The 19,164-nt window shown below is 36.7% G+C and overlaps 1 protein-coding gene across 4 annotated transcripts in view; it reads left to right on the forward strand.

Annotated features, from left to right (window-relative positions):
• GAS2 (growth arrest specific 2) overlaps positions 1-19,164 on the forward strand; it is a 124,100-nt gene that overhangs the window by 76,770 nt on the left and 28,166 nt on the right. For 2 of the 4 annotated variants that reach the window (XM_081241331.1, XM_081241328.1), the window contains exon 8: positions 8,810-8,863. The exons of 1 other annotated variant lie outside the window; for it this stretch is intronic. In XM_081241331.1, coding sequence (XP_081097457.1) covers positions 8,810-8,863 — 54 coding nt within the window. Of the gene's footprint in view, positions 1-8,806; positions 8,864-19,164 lie in introns of those variants that run through there. One more of the 4 variants, XM_081241330.1, reaches the window with a different exon arrangement.

Raw genomic sequence — 19,164 nt, forward strand, 5'->3', positions numbered from 1 at the left:
GTAGAAATGATGTATAATTATGAATAAGACTTGAAGTGAACGGGAATAATTGAAAATGGTTTTTAATTTTCAGAGGTCATTAAATTATGAGTGAATTATTTTTTTCTGTTTTGCATTTATTTCTGATGATGAAAAATAAGAACTCTTTAAAAGAAGAGAAGTCAGCAACCTGATACAATTGCAAATGTGAGAATAAATAAAAGGATTTCTAAAAGGTGTCAGATTAATCAGCTGACTGCTCATTTTTCTGGCCCTTTGCCTAAGCTTCCGATCTTCTGGACAAGGGTAAGGAAGTTCATTGGAGCCATGGTGTTGTCTAGACCAGGGAGGGCTTTGCATTTTGTTGTGAACTTGTACCATATTTTTCCTGGGATGAACCTCTCACCTTTCCTTATTGTTCTTTACTATTTTATTTCTCCATTTTGAAAACTCACTCAAGTTGTTTTCCGTTAGCACTAGGAAATGTGTAAACATCTTAATAATGTCCCTTCTCTTTGTAGACCCCATGAGTAAGCCATATGCTTAGTTTTCTCTCTGCTAGTCATTAAGGCTTTAATCATTTAATATCTCTTTCCTTTAAGGCTCAATTTTTAGTGACATGCAAATAATCTAATATTATGCAATAAACTGATCTGTGATAATGCATGAAATGGGTGTAAATGGCTCTAATGAATAGAACATCCATGGGGGTAAGATCTTTACACTTAACACAGTTGATCTAGTGTTCTGATAGTAGAAGCATGAGAGCAAGCCAGTGGGGTCACATGTTGTGAAGTAGCTGACTTTTTTGGTGCTACTTGTTTTGGGCACTAATATGATGAATAATTTTTTACTTAATTACAATTTACCACTACCCTAATTTTAACATTGTTCAAAGCGTGTTCCAAGGAATTATAGTTCCAGAAGATGTTCAAAAATATTATTCATAAAGAAGGGTCACAGTAATGGGTTTAAACAGGCTTCTTTAATAACTCTTATTATTGATAATTGACTCAGCCTCTGTCTGAGCAGGCGTGATATATCTCACTTTAACCTCTCATTGCAGTGTGGGAAGCACTGTTGCCATTCCCATTTTACAGCTGAGAAACACAGAGGTTGAGTAACTTCCCAAGTTATAAGGGAATAAGTGATGAAAGTGAGGTTCAAAAGCCTAACTTCTGAATTTACGCTCTTTACCACTAAGCAATACTGATTTATTTCTGGGGTTATCTGGGATTTCTTGGAGGGTTGAATATACTAATGTGATCTATTAATCACTAGAATGAGATGTATTATGTAGCATTTTCCAAATGTATCTGACTGTAGAAATGGTCCCTCTGCCACCTTTTATTTTTCCCCAGAGCATTATCCTGGGCTGGGGGTCATGAAAACATACTTTGGGAAAGACATTATCAATCAAATCAATTAAAAAATAATTTGTAACATAGAATTATATGGAAATGAAAGTTTTCTACATTTTCCAGAATTAAAATCCATGTATATCAAAGTACTTCTAAGAAATACTGAATTTATACTCAGTTTTACCTATAAGTTCCATTTGGAAATTATGATTCAAGGAAATGACTGGAAAACTTTAAATGAAAGACAGCTAAAATTTTAAAAGTATCGTTTGTGCCAGGCATTGTAACAGGTGCTTTATATACATTGTCTCACTGAATCCTCTACCACTCAGCTGGGAAAATGTTTTTATCCTTTTGTTACAGGTAAAAAGACAAAGACTTAGGTTAAGGTCTCAAGTAAATAGTATGATACACAAAATCTAGGTCCTGACTCCCAAACCCATAACACACTCCATTCCAAGCAGCTTCCCTTTGGCATGTCCATTAGATGCAGACTTTTATTCACAAGGTTAGTTAGTCCTCTAAAAAGGACTTGCAACTTTTTACAATATGTTTAAGGCTCAGCTGTATAGTAGTGTACTCCTTATATCATTTTTACTTTACATATATTCAGAATACAAAGGGCATTACAATTGCATAATCAATAGTGCTATGTAATATAAGGAAAATAATATAATTTGTTTGCTTGACTGTATTGTGATAGTAATAAAATTATAACAATATTTATTAGATGTTTACTTGTATGTCAGACACTCTTCAAAATGGCTTATATGGCCTATATAAGAAAATCAGATATATTATTTTCTGTCTTGATAACATTTTAGAAGAAGTCAAAAGATAATTTTTTATATTGCCAGTATAGTCTTCTTGAGTCTTCTTACTAATTGTTGATATTTTTAAGTGGATTAATATTATTTCAAAACATTTTCATAGCAGATTTTTATAGTTGGGTAAAACCATATCAGGTTTCATGCTAACACTCTAAAGGGTCTGGGTATTTTTTTTCCTTCACATTTTAAGAAACCTGACTACTTAAGAGGCCTGAAAAAAAGGCAATGAATAATTTAATTGGAAGTCAGCAAAGGGCTTTGAAATGTTATAGAGTCATTATACTAGTTCTGAATTAAATCATCGCAGATCAATGGAAAAGTCACACACATTGCTGTTGATTCTTTGTAATTTCTTCTTTACCATAAAAATTCTTCTGGGTTATATCTGTGTGGTAGCAATCAACTCACTATAACAAGGCAAGCAAGAGAGGTACCAGAGCTCTGTTGCTATAGCAACCCAACCTGGCAATGTCTTCTAGGACTTGCTCTAAGAGAAGGTCCAATGATAGCGAGTAATATTACTTTCTTTTCTGCTCTTATGACACATATTGATTTACTGTGAATAAAAAGTAGCATGGTTCAAATTGCATACCTTTCCTGGTAATGAAAAATGGGCTCTTGTGTAGAAATGCAAAGGAGTTTTAAACGAGTAGCAAGGAGTAAAACTTTCATTTATCTTAGTGGAAGCATTGCACAAACAGCCATTACTCAGCAGTTGAATGTTGAAAATTCACTTTTTTTGAATAACAAGGATACAAATATTTCATCTAATTTAGCAATTTATGGGAGCAGTGATTATGATTTCAAAACTATCTAATTGCTTATATTCATTTCTAGGAAAAAATATGGCTACGTTTGCCTCTGATATATGTAAAATCTCAAAACATTTATAGTGTTCTAATCCATGATGAGAGAAACATGGCTGTTACTAGCACATGAATATTTCCAGACTTAGTACCTTTCTTTGCCCAACTGCCTCAAAACTGAACACTAATTCAGGAAAAGCAAGCATATTCAAAATTTTAAATATATTCAAACTCTTTAAATTCAGATTTCTTTTTAATAATATCTTTGCTCTATTAAAGACACTCATTTCTTTGTAATTTATTCATGTTCAATAAGGCTGGTCTAATAGGATATAATTTACACTTCGGTAACACATCTCTCAAAGGACTTTGCAAATGTTAATGTCTTCTTAACCTCTTCTTTCGGAGAAAGGCATATATCTTGGATGAATGCAAAATAAACAAAGTGATCAACCACCGCTGTAAAAAAAATCAGCTGATGGGATGTTGCCTTTCTGAGATTTATTCCTTAAGAATGAAAACCTTTAAACATAGAAAAAATTATACTAGACTTTGTCCAAGATTACACCCAACACTACATTTGACACCAAATTTGAAAGCAAGAAAAAATGCAATTTGATATCTCTTACAAGAATGGAAAGAGTAATGTATGTGGGCCACTTTCCATATTCCTATTTAAGTTAGGGGTTCACTTATTCTCTTCCCGTTGAATTGTTAGGAAGTACATCAAGTGTGAAGAACAATAAATAAATGAGAGCTCAAAACCAAAAATCCTTTTTCCCTGAGAATTTACCATTATTAGCCACTTAGCAATGAGTAGATTTTTTAAATTTTGTGTCTTCCTTTTACCTGAACTGATAAGCATTCTTATTCATCTCCAACTGAATTAGCAAGGTTTAGCATGCCTTTAAGTTGTACAATACATGTGTGACTCTATTCCACCTTGAATCATTTTCTTTTGCCAGTCCACTGCATCTGGAATAAATGGACAATTTTTTTTCACTAGCCACAAATCAAAATTATTTAAACTTACAGAAGCATTGAAAAATTAAATGGCTTCATTGAGGAAATGCACAGGTCCTATGATCTGCATTCCCAATTTCTGCATTGCTATACCCTTCCTGACATTAAGATAAATTTCATATATACACATCTTATATAGTGGTATATGCATGTATTTGTATGTATGTACACATGTGTGTGTGTGTAGTGAAAAAGCACAATTTAGAGAGTTAAATAAGTCCAATGATTTGGCTTTTTTTTTTTTTTTTTTTTTTTTTGCGGTACGTGGGCCTCTCACTGCTGTGGCCTCTCCCGTTGCGGAGCACAGGCTCCGGACGCACAGGCTCAGCGGCCATGGCTCACGGGCCTAGCCGCTCTGCGGCATGTGGGATCCTCCCAGACCGGGGCACGAACCCGTGTCCCCTGCATCGGCAGGCGGACTCTCAACCACTGCGCCACCAGGGAAGCCCGGCATATTTTATTTTAAAGGAGATCTCAAGTTGATTTTTCTGTGCCAGAGATTTGAATTCCTTATCAAGAAGTTTGTGAGAAAAATTAATCTTTTATTTTGTCTACATTTCTTTACGTATACGATTTAACACTCATGGATTGTTTTCTGTGTGTCAGGTGCTTTTCTAAGTACTTTCCTTGGATTCTTTTATTTAGCCCTCACAACTCTTTGAGATAGGTGCAATTATTATCTCCATTTTAACAATAAGGAAACCAGTATTAGGAAGTTAATTACTTGCCAAACGTCACGCAGCTGTAGGAGTCAAAACCTTTCTTTGAATTCAGTATATCTGATTTCAGAGCCCATGATCTTAACTATATGCTATTCATTCTATTTCAGACTATCTAGTCATTTGGCCTGTGGTGTTGTGAGTATTGCTGATCAACGTTTCAACATCCACTAATGATTGACCTGTACTTAATGTGCAGCTCCTAATTTGCTTATTCCTCTGCTGGTGTGGTTTGGTAAAACATGGAATTTAATAGCCAGTCCCTGTTAGAGAGACAGAAGAGAGTACCCAGGAAACAGTCTTATAAAACAATAACAACCCCCCCCCACCAAACAATTCAGAAAAACCAGGATGGCTTTCACATTGTTCAACATAGTTATTGATTTTTTTTTCATATATTGACCATACTTGAAAAGCAACAATTTATTTGATGAATGAACAAACTAAGGAATATTCTCAATTTACTGCAATTACATATTTCCATTTCCAGTTTGCTTTTATGTTATTAAGATTAAATCCCCTTAATTTGATTATATATGAAAGGATTTTCTGAACATACTATGGTGGAGTAGGGAGGTGAAATTGCCTTTTGTACCTTTTAATATTTTTATTAAAGGGACTAAATTAGACTTATTACAAAGTATGAACTGAAAATTTTTGGCATGACAATTAATGCTTTTGAAACAAGTTCCCTAAAAATAAGTTTTGAGTAATTTTTAAATAACATTTTTTCCTTATCGTGTTACTTGATGGAGGCTAGAGTATTTCTTACTTTTATATGGTTTGTAAAGTACACTTACTTATACATTATGTCATTTTTTATCACTACTCTTTAAAAAAATCAGTGTGATTGTTAATCTACATATCTTATTGATAGGGAAACTGCAGATAATAGAGATTTAACAACTTTCCAAAGGTAATCCAGCTAGTAAGTGATTGATCCAGGATTAAATCATATTATAATTTTTATATACTAAATTCCATATATTTAAAATGTCACACAATAAAATTTCCCTTTGAAGTTTTAATTTTTATAAATTTTAGCATAAATGAAAACCCTTTGTTGTTCCTTATGTTTTTGATTTAAGAATCATTTGCCTTGTGTTACATAATAATATGAAATTGTAAAGTTTATAAGATTTTTCTTTCTTCCTTTTGTAGTCTTCCCAACAAGAACATTTCTTGGTTTACATGTTCTATGCTGGTATACATGTGAATGATTTTTTAATGATTGAAATCTGAATGATTTTTTGCAAAAGGGAAAGAAATGGAACAATTATACACAAAGGGTATTGTGTTCTTGAATTATTGATGAGTCTTCTAGCAGCCAGAGAACAAACCTGTGAAATGTCTGTCATTATAAATTGTATGTAATCCTTCCAAGGGCTCAAGCTACATCAACAGGATGCAGCCAGGTTCATTAAGAAACATACTTTGCAACTGTGGCCATCTTGAGTTTGTACTGAATGTAGTCAAGCATGGTAGCAATTTTGTCATTACAACATTGACTATAATAAATTAGAGCTCATTTATTTAGTGGTATCTTTTTCATAAAATCAGTGAGTTAAATTTCTGCAGACTTGGTCATGTTAGACCTTGCCTTGTCTTTCTCTTCTAATACTTGACATTTTGAATTTCAGTTCCTCAGTAAAAACATGGAATCTTGGTTCTGGACCCAGCAGGTGACTTCATCACCTAACTGCCAAGACTTTTATTTCAGGAATCTTACTGATTCACGTCAACTTTTCATTCACTGGAATGGTGTGTTCTGCTCTTATTAGTATTAACATTTTCATCTGAAGCTTGGTTGTATGTTGTTTAGGATATATTCTGCCACTTCCTGCCATCTTGTTAGAAGCATACTAAGATCTTAAGGAAATCTTTGTGTAGATTTTGGGAGGAACAAGGTATAAGAATTTGGGTTTAATATTGGCCTTAGGATATATACTCAACAGGATATATACTCAATTTGCTTTACTATAATGAAAATCCTCACGTTACCAAAAAAATTTTAAATCACAGTGAGTTATTTAGAGATATTTGCCCTGTTTCTCCTAAAAGAACATCAACAAGAAATCACTCTTCTCCTAGCTGCAGCTTTCTCTTATATTCATTTCCTTTTCTCTTGCCAACTTCTAATTCTCCTGCACTATACTCACAACTTGTTCTTCCAAAGCTCTTGGCTATTATGGAGAAATGCCTTCTCTCTAGTCCAGAGGTTTTATAACCTAGCTTGTAATACAGCTACATTTTAGGGCACTATAAACTCCATGGAAAAATTATAATTATTTGAGCTATCACCATGTACAGGGCTTCCTCATTCTCTCTCTTTTTTTTAAACTAACTCTATAAATTTTTTTGGTTCATTTTCACAGAAACTGACACCTTAGTTAACAGTCTTTAACTTTTACTCTAAACATGGTCACTTGTCATATTTGTCTTGAAATCCAGCCTCATAGAACATGTGGGGCAGAGATGATTGGATAGTCTCTCTGAGGCCTCATTTGAAGGCAGGTAAAGGGCAGACCTGGGATTTCAAATTCTCTTCTAACTTTGGCATTAGGCATAACGTCTCCAAGGATCCCATTCCCAAACTGCAACACCCAGACAAATAGTAACACATTAATTTGTCATCATCCACCAGTGTGTTAGCCATGATAATGTTACCCGGTCTAGGACGCTTTAGATAATCATGGTCTTTAGAAGTCCTGGGCTAATAGAAAAATTATGGAAAGTCATATGGCACACAGAACCTTAGGAGTTTTATTACCCTGTCTACCTAAGGCTAAGGTAGGCTTCAGCCTTGCACAGAGAGGCACTTTGGACCAAAATGTATATGTCAAAAAATCCCTCTCCCATGGTAATGTTTACAAAATGTCTTTCTACCTTCTTCTAAGTTCCCTAACAATCTACAACCAACATGACAAGGAACCAAAAGTGTTCTCAGAAGCCAAGAGTGGAGTGTGTCTCATATCCAACCTTGGAAATCTCATCTGTCTCCTGTATTTACTCAATGTCTTATAACAAAGAGAAATCCTCCAATGAGCACTGAAAGAATTCCAAAGAGGCCTGGGTTTTTAAACTGACATCCTGGCACCAAGGATTGAGTAAGGTCTTTCTTCATGTACAGCATCCATAGAACTGGTGGATAACACAATTATAATATCAGCTAGAGGAAAGGTAAAGATGAAATATTCTAAGGATAAAATGGAAGATAGCCTTGAATAATAAGGTACAGCACCATAATACTATCTAATCATGGGAAGGGAAATGAATGTTTCCCAAGGATAAATTTACTTTGGAACCCTGACGCTTAAGCTGAGAATCTGGGATATGTCCTTCAATTCTGACTGAAGGACTTTCAACCAATGACCTTTCAGATAAACTAGGCATCTCACTGTGAGTATGTGACCATTGTGAGATTAGAACACTGCATAAATACCTTTTTAATTACAACAGAAGGAAGTGGTAGTGTACCCACATGTCACAATTTTCTGAGTGGAAATACAATGGTAAGGCCTTGAATAAAAGTAATAGGCCAAGTAAATGAGGAAGTAAGATCAAGATGGCAGGATATTCCCCTAAAACAGGAAGTTTCGTACAGAAAATAAACACTTCATTTACTTAACAGTTTTCTCTAAAGTTTCATGAAACACTCTCTAGAGCCTGGTATATTTCACTTGTGGAATCGAGACACAGACTTGATGTTTATTTTGGGGGAAAAATTATTTCCTTACATGTATCTCTTATTGTTATAGTAAGAACTCAGAAAGGAACAAGAGACCAAAGGACCCCAGAAAATGGATAGTTCTAAACATTTGTGTTTTAAAATGTGAATGACTAAAACAGTCTACAATTCTCAGACTATGTATGCTTTAGTTATCACTTAATGTAGATAATTAGGCAATAAAATTTCCCTTGACTATAGGATATGAAGAAATATAGGAATAGTCATTATAACGTGAAAGTAAAGGTTTTCTTTAATCTCATCACAAAAGATCACAGTTTGCATTTTCAGGTAACGTTCGTGTTCCTTTCTGCAGTGGAGACGGAGAACACTTTATGAACTTCATATCTTCTTGTTTCAGTAGGGTCTTCATGGTTGTGACTATGTCTCCACAGCCAAAGCAAAGCAGACGTTTAAGGTAATTACTTAGATAATTTAAGTAATGATTTAGTAATTTAAAAACTTAGGGGAAAACCTCTCCACTTTGCTTTCACTGTGGAGCCTTGGCCTCCCATCAAATGAGGGAAGTTGGGCATCCAAAAGTGAATCTTTTACCGGTTTTTTATTCCTTTTTTTTGTTTGTTTTTGGTGAGGTATTAAAATGCTGCTTCTCCTTTGGTATTCTTGTAGCAGTTTGTAAAAATGGCAATCTGGAGCTTATTGTGGATAGGTGGCAGGCAGTAACCTAGTAATTTTTGTCTTTTCTTAGTGTAATTCCCATACTCCAGTGTGTTCCTTCATTGAGCTTATTATTTAAATTATTTGAAAGTATAAACCTGAGTTTAGCTTCTGTATGCAATATCATTTTAGCCTTTGCTTTAAAATATTTAAAATAATACACTTATGGAATAAAAATGAAACACCATATAATTTCAGAATATTTAATTCTGAACTTATAATTTCATTCTACTCCCATAGCACAAATTGCCCTGTGTGGTTTAACACATGGAACCCCATGGACCTTTGCCAAATTTCTGCTCCTGACACCATATTTAACCTCCAGATATATCAGTAGTACTTTAAGTAACACGTGTGATTTATTGCTTCAGTATAAGAAAAGATACAGGGGATAGGAATGGGATAGGACTTGAATTTGAGGCCCTGAGGTTTCCAGTGTAGACAGAAATATTAGCTCATTTTTAGTTTTTAAGTATTAATAATTATGATCTAGAAAGAATAGCTTACTTGAGTAAGTCTTATCTATTTCACATAAACAAATAACTGTTAGAAAAGATCCATTTTGTCAATTCTTCTTTAAACAGGATGAATATATCTTGAAACTACTTTATGAGAACTAGTTTAGATTTCAGAAAAAGTGTTGTTGAATGCATCCACTTATCCGTAATTTATTTCTGCACTCATTCACCAAATGCACGAGTATGAGGCATGTGCAAAGAACTTTTAGAAATTTCAAGAATATAGTTCCTCTGTAAGCTGTGTTTTTTTATAAAGATCATGCTTAATTATATAAATAATTGGTCACACACTACTGATAATTCTGACAATGAAGTATAACTTAACCGATTATCTATATTAGTAATTGACAAGCAGGAGAAGGAGATGAGTTCCCTTAGAACCACTTCTAAAATCTCCTCAATGAACCTGAAAATGTTATAGAACAACAGAGCACATGACTGTGTTGGGTGGCAGAAAAACACCACACAGAACTTTCCTTGGACCTGTTGAAAGTCGTTGCATCATGACCTGTGAAGCAACTTACTGCTAAATGAATGTGAAACTTAAATCCGTTGCTCTGATCTGACTACGACAGCCTTGACCCCCATCTATCACCAAAATTGACAACCACTCTTCCTAGCTGGGTGTGAAGTTTCCCTTTTGACTTTTCAGATGTCACTTGGTTAAAGAGGAAGATGTTTCCTAACAGATTTTCTTTGTTCCAAGAACATGGATGTCTGTGTTCTTTTCACGACTTAAAATTGCCACACCTCTCTTTGCTTTTCTGTTTTTTTTTTAAATTTTTCATACATGTATTTTAAAAGGGCATGGGTATTGAACTAGAAAGTCAGGAATGTAGTTATCTGATAACCCTCATCACAGTGCTTCACATTTTATGGTGGATCTCTATAGAACATATATGAAGTTGGTATGATTTCAGTAGGTGTCGTGGCTTTTATAGGGGAGGTTTGCAATGGAGCTGGCAGGCTAGTTCTTTTTGCAGGCAGTTAACGTCTCCTTTGCGAAGGCTAAAAACAGTGCAGAATTCTCTTCTCTCCTTTTCTTTACCTTCCCTCTTTCCCCTAAGAAGATGAGTAGAGGAAGAGAGCATACTTTGCCAAGTTTTGGGGGTGGGATCCCCATTCTGGTCTCTTGGTTTTCTTTCAAATACAGACATAGAATGACAACAGGGACGTTGTCTTAATTGAAGTGAAATGCACTAAAATCAAGCTCAAGACTTGCTTCCTGGAGGCATTTCTCAGAGACCCTATCATGCCCAAAGCAAGAGTTTGGAGCTGAGCTTTATCATTTGGTGGGTACAGCCCCTCTTGGGAGTTACCTCTCCTTTCACCCGTGAACGCAGGAGGCTCTGGAAGAACAGTAAGAGCTTCCTAGGCTGTGACGAGCACAGTTTAGAAAGCTTTGCTGTACATTGGACCTGCAGGCTGAAATGCCTAGAGGCCAGCTGAGGCCAAGCCCCTCGTCCTTCCTCCTCCTGGGGACTGCAGTCTGCTGCTTGTTGTCCCACTTTGCTCTCACACTATTCCCTGCAGGAATCTCAGCGCCATGGCCCCTCCAACTTTTGCCAGGGAGGCTTGCCAAGCTATCTTCATTCCCGAGTCTCATCACCCAATTCTGTTCCCAGTGTTCAGTTCTCCCTGCCTCATTCAAACCCCTTTCCACAGGTGGGACTTATATTCTAGTCATCTTTGCCCCTTATACCCAATGCCACACCTCAACCTTAGTTTCTGAAATCTACACCAGCTTCGGATCTGGCCAGGTCTGTATAGGCCTAGAGTTGGGTGCCTGCTTTGAGACTTGTTTGGTTCTCTCTGAAGCAAGATTACCTCTTCTGCCTACTGTTGTTGGCACTTCTGAGATCAATTTTCTTCACTCCCAAGATACCACTTTTTGACCCTCTACCCACAGCAGGTTATAAAAAAGGTGGCAAGCATCATTTTAACCACTTAGATTACAGCAATGTCCACATAACCAGAGGCTAGTGAGGGAGCTGTTGATGTACTTAAAATGCCTCCACCCAGTGTTTGCTGCCCAGACATGTCCAGTTAAAAACATCAACACTCCATTTTTATTTTACATGCAACTTCATATTGTTATCTGCAAGCCTACTTACTCTGTTACAAGTATGTCTCCAGAATAACAGGTGTTTTCTCATATTACTAGGCATTGGAGCTTGCCTTCATCCATGTTCTGTCTTTGATTTCCTTGAAGTGAAGGGCTTTCAAAACAAGTCTTATGTCCTTGATTAGAATACATTTAGTGTGTCATTTTAAACAGAGCACTTTTTCCATATTTTAATAGAACAATCCCTGTGTTTTTTTTTTTAATAGCAAAGCATTTAAAGATTTATCCAAGAGATGCATAGTTAAATTGCTTGGGAGAGCTGGGAGAGTACTTAAAGCTGTACTTAGTACATTGATTTGAAGAATTTAGATCATGTTGGGGGAGATATCACAGTTAAGTTAGAGCTCTACCTTTCATTAATCTTTCAGGTAAAACATTTTTGGGGGTTAGATTTGGGGGTGGAATTCCAAATAAAGTGTTACCTATCATAGGGTTTTTCTATTAATGTGGACTTCAGGAATCAGGAATAACTATCAGGAGAAAGAATGGTCTGAAATGAGACTCAAATAATAAGTCTAGGTTAGCCGAAAAAGAGTAGAAAGGAGAATGTTTCAATCAGAATCAGAAAGGAAACAGCATGCACAAAGGCTCAGAAGCGCCAGAGAAAAAGGGATAGGGAAAAAGATAGAAAGGGAGGAATGGGAGCCAGAGATAGAATGAGACATTATCAAAACTCTTAGAAGTGCAGCCTTCAGAGCAGAGGGCAATGGAGGGAGGGGGTGGAGAGAGGCTTGTAGCAAAGGGGAGACAGGCAGGCAGACGCACAGAGCTAACTCGTGAACCACCTGTATTACGAGAGCTTTAGCTCCTGAAGGCAGTGTGGAGATAAGAATTTTTGGAAGGGGAGAGATGTGAGTAGACTACATTTTAAATTGCTAAGGCTATAATGTGGAGAATGGATTGAAATGATGTAAAATTGGAGGAATGCCATCCACCCATATTGCCTTGAGGAGTGTATGGGTTATGATAGGGGCAGCTCAACCTGGAGACCTATCTGATAAAACTTCCAGATATAATACATATTATGATCTACTGGGCAAGACTCTCTATCTTGGTGTATAGGTTATTTAACATTGAGACACTGTTACGTTCATCTTTGTCCCTTAAACAGAATATCGAAAAATCGACATGTTGGTGTTGACTTGTTCTGACATATCTGCCTGGCCTAGAGGAATTGGCTGGGTTTCAATAGGTCAGAGTTTCCACTTGTTAATAAGGAGTTTCTTTGGTGAGAATGTTGCATAGAATAAAATTGTAAGTGACTCCTAGAAACTAGAAGAGAATGATGGGAAGTGGTGTTTTTATATTTTACAACTGTTGTGTCTCTGTGTGTGTTTTTCTTAAAACCTCTGGGTAATATCAATTGACAAGAGTCAAATAAATTAATTAAAAGGCACAGGCTGGTGCTCCTATCAACAAGTTTTTAGAAATGTGTTACCCTAAACTCTTATTCTCCAAATGTTACCCAGATTCTCAGCTCCAGGCCTGCCTGGTGATTTAGTACGTGTTTTGCTTAGCATAGCAGGGCTACAAAAAATACAGTGCTCTGCTCCCAGTAAGCCCAGCAGTGAGGCCAAGACATTTTCTATAAAACTGTTTCTTGGGCCAAGAATCCTCCCCAGAGTATTCTTTGGCCATTTACAAATTTCTTTACATGAGTTCACTACATATATACCCAGAAAGCAGTGATTCCAGATGTGCAGCTGAGTTCAGAGCTTTGGGTCCGTGTTAACACAATTTACACTCCTCCTGTTAAGTCCACAAGAGTGGTCAGCAACAGGAATGAAGCATCTATTATGTCCCAGGTACAAATGTCATGGTCAAAGCAGTAAACAAAAAGTCTCTTTTCAAGTTCTGAGAGTGAGGAGACAGACAGGAGATTCATAGGCCAAGAGTAAGATAGGAAAAAGCCAGATATAAATATTTTAGGCTTTGTGGGCCATACCGTTTCTGTCACAACTACTCAACCCTGTTGTGTTAGCACAAGTGCAGCCTTAGGCAATATGTAATGAGTAAGCATGACTGTGTTCCAATAAAGTTTTATTTATAAAAGTAGAATGAGGGTCATATTTGTTTTATGGGCTATATTTTGGCGACCCCTGACATAGATCAATAAATAAATTAGCTGTTCTTATGTACTAGTAAGAAATGGAACAAAATAGGATAATGTGGAAGAGAGATATTGGGTGTAGCTGCTTTGGCTACAGTGGATGCAAGACCTCTTTGTGATTGCGTTAAATCAACGTCCAAGTGATTAAAGAGCAAGTTGTCAATGTCATCTACTTTTCTTTCTCTTAAAAACATACGTGAAGGTATTAAAGTTAAATTGCAGATTACATATTTATAGGAGGTAGAGACCGTATAGAGCAGGCTGACATGTACATGGACTCAAAAATAACTGCACTGTTGTTGAAGAGAGTTTCAGGTATCTTCCTGTAATGTCCCAGCCTTCATTAATTCATACTTCCTTTGAATTTCCATGACATTTATTAACTGACAATACTCACATAGTATTGAGAGGAAGTGATATTGGTCAGTATGTCTTTTGTATGTGCTGCCTTTTGTGTGTGCTGCCCAGAAGTGTATGGACCCTGTTTTATACTAGTTTCTATCCTGGGTACCTATTTTGGTGTCCTTACATTGTTGGCACACCATAACTGTGGGTTATCAATTCATGAGGATCAGAAAAGTTAAAAAAAAAGAATGCAGCTAGAATTCCAACAAGAAATGCCTCAGATTGACAATTTGCTTTCATAATGTATCAATGATGGTAAAATACTCACGGAAGAAAAAGGAGAGGTATACTTTGAATCTCAAGTGCCTCTCTGATAAGATCTGTAGGGTCAGTTGTTTTATGTGTAGTAGTTGTTAAATCCTGAGCCATAAAACAAATCAGAGAGTGTACGTTTATCAGTAATACAATGTGACATTTGGCTCACTTGGTTAAAGCATGTGGAGTAATCTGTTAGACAAGAGGCATTACTTCTTGTGTGTAAGGAGATGAATAGGAATCATGGCCTCATATCTCAAAGACCCAGTTGGAAAGGGACCCCCGAGGTTTAATCATACAGGTAAAATAAAATAAGACAAAATAAAAGCTGCCATAAGACAGCATGATTTCAACCACAGATTCAGTAATTCACTGGACAAAAATTTGCTGCATACCTACAATGAGCTGGGCACTGTTCTAGGTACTGATGAATTTAGAGACAGGTAGATCCATGTACATTGGAGTTATCTGGAAAACTTTCCAAGAGAAGGTAGAAATTCTCCAGTGTCTTGAGAAATAAATGTAATTTGAATGTGGCAAGGCATTTTTTGGAGAATAATAGGGTAAGTGTGGTTGAAGAATAGGAAGAACTCAAGAGATGTTTGAATAGTGAGTGGGCCAGTTTAGCTGGAGAGTTTGACAAATATTTATTAGGCAACTTTTCATATGCAAGACCAAGTACTGGAGAGTATGCTGTACTGAGAGAATCAGTGAGCAACTCCAACACAAGTCACACCCCTAAGATCCTTAATAGTGAAAGAAGAAGAAAGTTATAGGGTGTAGAGAGCTTAAGGAGAGGATAATGTGAGAAATGTAGGTTGGGGGCAGCTGTGAAGGGCCTTGAATGTAAGCCAAAAAAATTACATTTTAACCTGATGGCAACAGACAACTGGAGATGCTGATAGCATGATAAAATTGAAGTTTAAGGCAATTAATCTGGGAGAGACATATATAGAATTATAGACAGGAGCAGGAAGAAACTAAAGGCAATACAACTAATTAGGAGGCTATTCCAATTGTTCATAGGATATGACTATTAATTAAAATGGTGGCAGAGAGAGTAGAAAGAAAAAGGATGGACAATGTAAATAGTAGTTTGAAAGTAGATTTGATTGGATATTAATAGAATAGAGAGAAAAGGCAAAGAAGAGACTAGAATTTTGAAAATGAAGATTTTCTTAAGATACATTATTTTTTCCCAAAAAATTTAAGAGAAGAAACATTGATAGCTTAAAAGAGTCCCTGAGGTCAACTGATTCTGCCATCAACTTGCTATATAACCTTGATCAAGTTATTTAAGATCTTTTGTGAGTTATCTGTAATGAGAATTATGATAATATTCATTTTAAAGGACTGACCATTGTTTCACTCATTCACCAGATACTCTACAAAGTCTTTTCTAGCTCCTGAAAATAGAGTAGTAAGTAAGGCAAGGTCACTGCCTTTAAGGAGTAACTTTCTAGAAGAGACAGATACATTTTAAGTAAGCACACATAACAAGGCAATTTGGGGTTTAGTAAATGTTAGAAGGAAACGTGATGTAACATAAAACAGGAGGGGTTATTTTAGGAAAAGCTCTAAGGGATGGCCTCTCCTAGGAGGTGATATCGGAAATGAGACTTAGACGTTGAGAAGGAGCCAGGCTTGAGAAGTTCAGGGAAAACAGTTTAGAGGTGACAGGAGGAACAAGAGCAAAGCTTGGCTTATTTGAGAAGCAGGTTAGCAAATTTTTTACCTTATATTTGAACAATTCTGGGAAAATGAGGCCACTCTAGGAGCGCTATCTACAATGGCAGTGGTTGGCTGTTAGTCTGTGGGTGGACATTACAGCAAATTTAAAAGGGATACCTGCCCTCTAGTGTGCTCCATGGATCATTTTAATCCTTTTAATAGGCTTTCCCCAGCTCTTCTCAGTACCATGGAGAAAAGGATGTATGCACACACTGGTTCAGTGAAATGCATTAATATTTTCTCACGTAGGAAACAAAAAATTCTGAGAAGCCAGCTTCTGTCAAAGAAGAGGGTTCCATTTATTTATTTATTTTTGCAAATGAGGAGGACTGGAAACAGAGGGAAACAAACAGTGTTCTGTTGAGAGAGATGACTTGCATATTTTAGTTTGGTCTGTTCATTCTTATATAAACTAGGGCAAAACAATGATCCCATTAAGTGTTATATTTGCTTACTTCAGTGTTTTTCCTTTTGGGGAAAAAAATCAAACACTAGAATCAGGAAATACTTTGATTGGTGTGGGTTTAAATTCTATCATCTCCTCACCCACAAGAAAATTCTGAAAAACAGGCCCTAGAATTTTGTTCTTTATGAACTGTAGTCATTTTTTTTTTCATTGTTCGGTCCATTCTCATAGTTTAGAAGGTTACAGAGAGACAAAAAGGAATAGAGTGAGAGGTTTTAGACCTTGACTCCCTCTACACTTAATCTGGTGTCTCCCTTGTTCTGCTCTAACTATATTGACTTCTCCTCTTTCAACACACTATGTTGTTTACTGCTCAAAGGCCTTTGGAAATACTGTTCCTTTTCCTGGAATGCACCTCCACTCACTACCCATTGCCTAACATCTTATTTTTTAGTTGTCATTCCTAATGTTTCATCCTCCAACAAACCTTCCTTCCTCACATTGGGCCCCTGATAGATTAGGTTTCTCTGTTAAGAGGTACTGATCCTAAGCACCCTATAACTTTCTTTTTCTTTCACTATTAAGGATCTTAGGGGTGTGACTTGTGTTGGAGTTGCTCACTGATTCTCTCAGTACAGCATACTCTCCAGTACTTGGTCTTGCATATGAAAGTTGCCTAATAAATATTTGTCAAATGTATTGCACTAAAATAAACAAACATTAAGGCCTAACACAGGATTTTTGAAAGTTGAGGGACTCTGGGAACAAAGCTGTGGAAAAGTAACATCGTAAGTTGGCTGTGAGTGACAGGAGCAAGCAAAACATCAGTGACTTAAAGAATATAGATGTTTATTTCTCCATCATGAAAGTCCAGCGCTGGTTTGATGACTCTGCTCCTCAAAGTTCTCAGAGACTCAGTTGCTCCAGCTCAACACTCTACCATCACTGGTGGTGGGTCTCAGACACATGGTCCAGGGTGGCTCTGTGTCCCAGGCAGAAACATGGAGGGAAGGATGAAGAAGGGACACTTAAGGAAAGTTCCTGATTCACTTGATTGTTCTGCTTAAATCTCATTGGCTATAACTTAGATATGTGGCCATATCTACCTGCATGGGAGACTAGGAAAGTAGCCTTTATTCTAGTCAGCTGTTGCCCAACTAAGATTTCTACTGCTCTGGAGGAAAATACAAGGGTCTAGGGGTCCACCATGTCTTTCCCAGTAGGTCAGGGTACACATCACAGAGATCAGGCATATCTGAATGACCACTTAGCAGATCATCCTGTGCCATTGGATTTAAGGCTTTGATTCTATAATTTGTAACAAAAATTAAAAGCATAAGAGTTACTTATTACTGTTACTAAAATGATCTGTTCTTTTGAGTAGTGGTTTTTGGTTTTGCTTTGTTATTTTGGGGGAATCCATACAGGAGATTAACGATGAGGATGGTTGTAATAAGGAATAGCATGCTTTTCTCACAAAATGTATCGACTTGTAAGCAGTCTGATTCTAACTTGAAGTCAAAATTAAATTCAATCAGCCATAGAAGTCTTGAACTTTCAATAAGTATGGTAAAGGAGAGTAAGTGTGATTTAGAAATAAAGGAAAAAATAGTCACAGCATCTTATATTTATTTAATGCTTGACTATTTACCAAGCACTTTGAATTAAGGGCATTTGACCTTATAACAAATAGTCCTCAAGGCTAGTGAGATTTATAGATGAGAACCTGAGAAATTAACAGACCAGAGTCGGACAATTTATAAGTGATGGAGTCGAGATGGAACCATGTTCATGTGATATTAAATTCAAGTTCTTCTTCCTGTCCCCCAAAGCATGTCAAAACCTGGTGAGTGAACATGTGGAAGTATGGATAAGAAAAGATGCATCTCCTAAATGCCTTGTTGGTAAAGCCTGCAACAGAAGAGGAGAACATTACAATATTTATATGGGTAGCCGATATTCTTTAATCCTAGTTCTTAAAGAAGTTTCATACAGAATCTTCCATGGCCAGGGCTTTTAATTACTTAATTACTGCAGCAAGCAGTGCACAGTGGCAGAGCATACTGTCCTTTGACAAACAAGGGACAGCACACACACACACACTAAAGACGTGCTGTGGTCTACACTCTGGTTTCACTAAGCAACCAAGAGCCGATTTCTTTGTATTCTGACTTATTCTCTGAGCTAGGGAGGTCTCACACAAGGCCTTTCAGAGCTAGACTTTATGGAGAGCCATATGAAATGAAATTCAAGGGTATTATGGCTGTTCTCACAGGATATCTATTTCCCGACACATGTCCCCGCCTCTGCTGTTGTAGCAGGTCATGTCTGAGTGCAGCTGCCACTGGCCTGATTCAGAATTTTTCACTCACACCTTTAATTAAAATCTCTAGCAAGCCCCATCTATCATTTCTCTTTTGTAATTTTTCTCCCTCAGAGGGAAAAGCTCTTGCGGATTTATAGTGCTTTTGTTGCTACAGGAAGAGATTTG

The sequence above is a fragment of the Mesoplodon bidens genome (genome assembly GCF_964165515.1).
Source record: "Mesoplodon bidens genome assembly, chromosome: 7".
Taxonomy (NCBI): Eukaryota; Metazoa; Chordata; class Mammalia; order Artiodactyla; family Ziphiidae; genus Mesoplodon; species Mesoplodon bidens.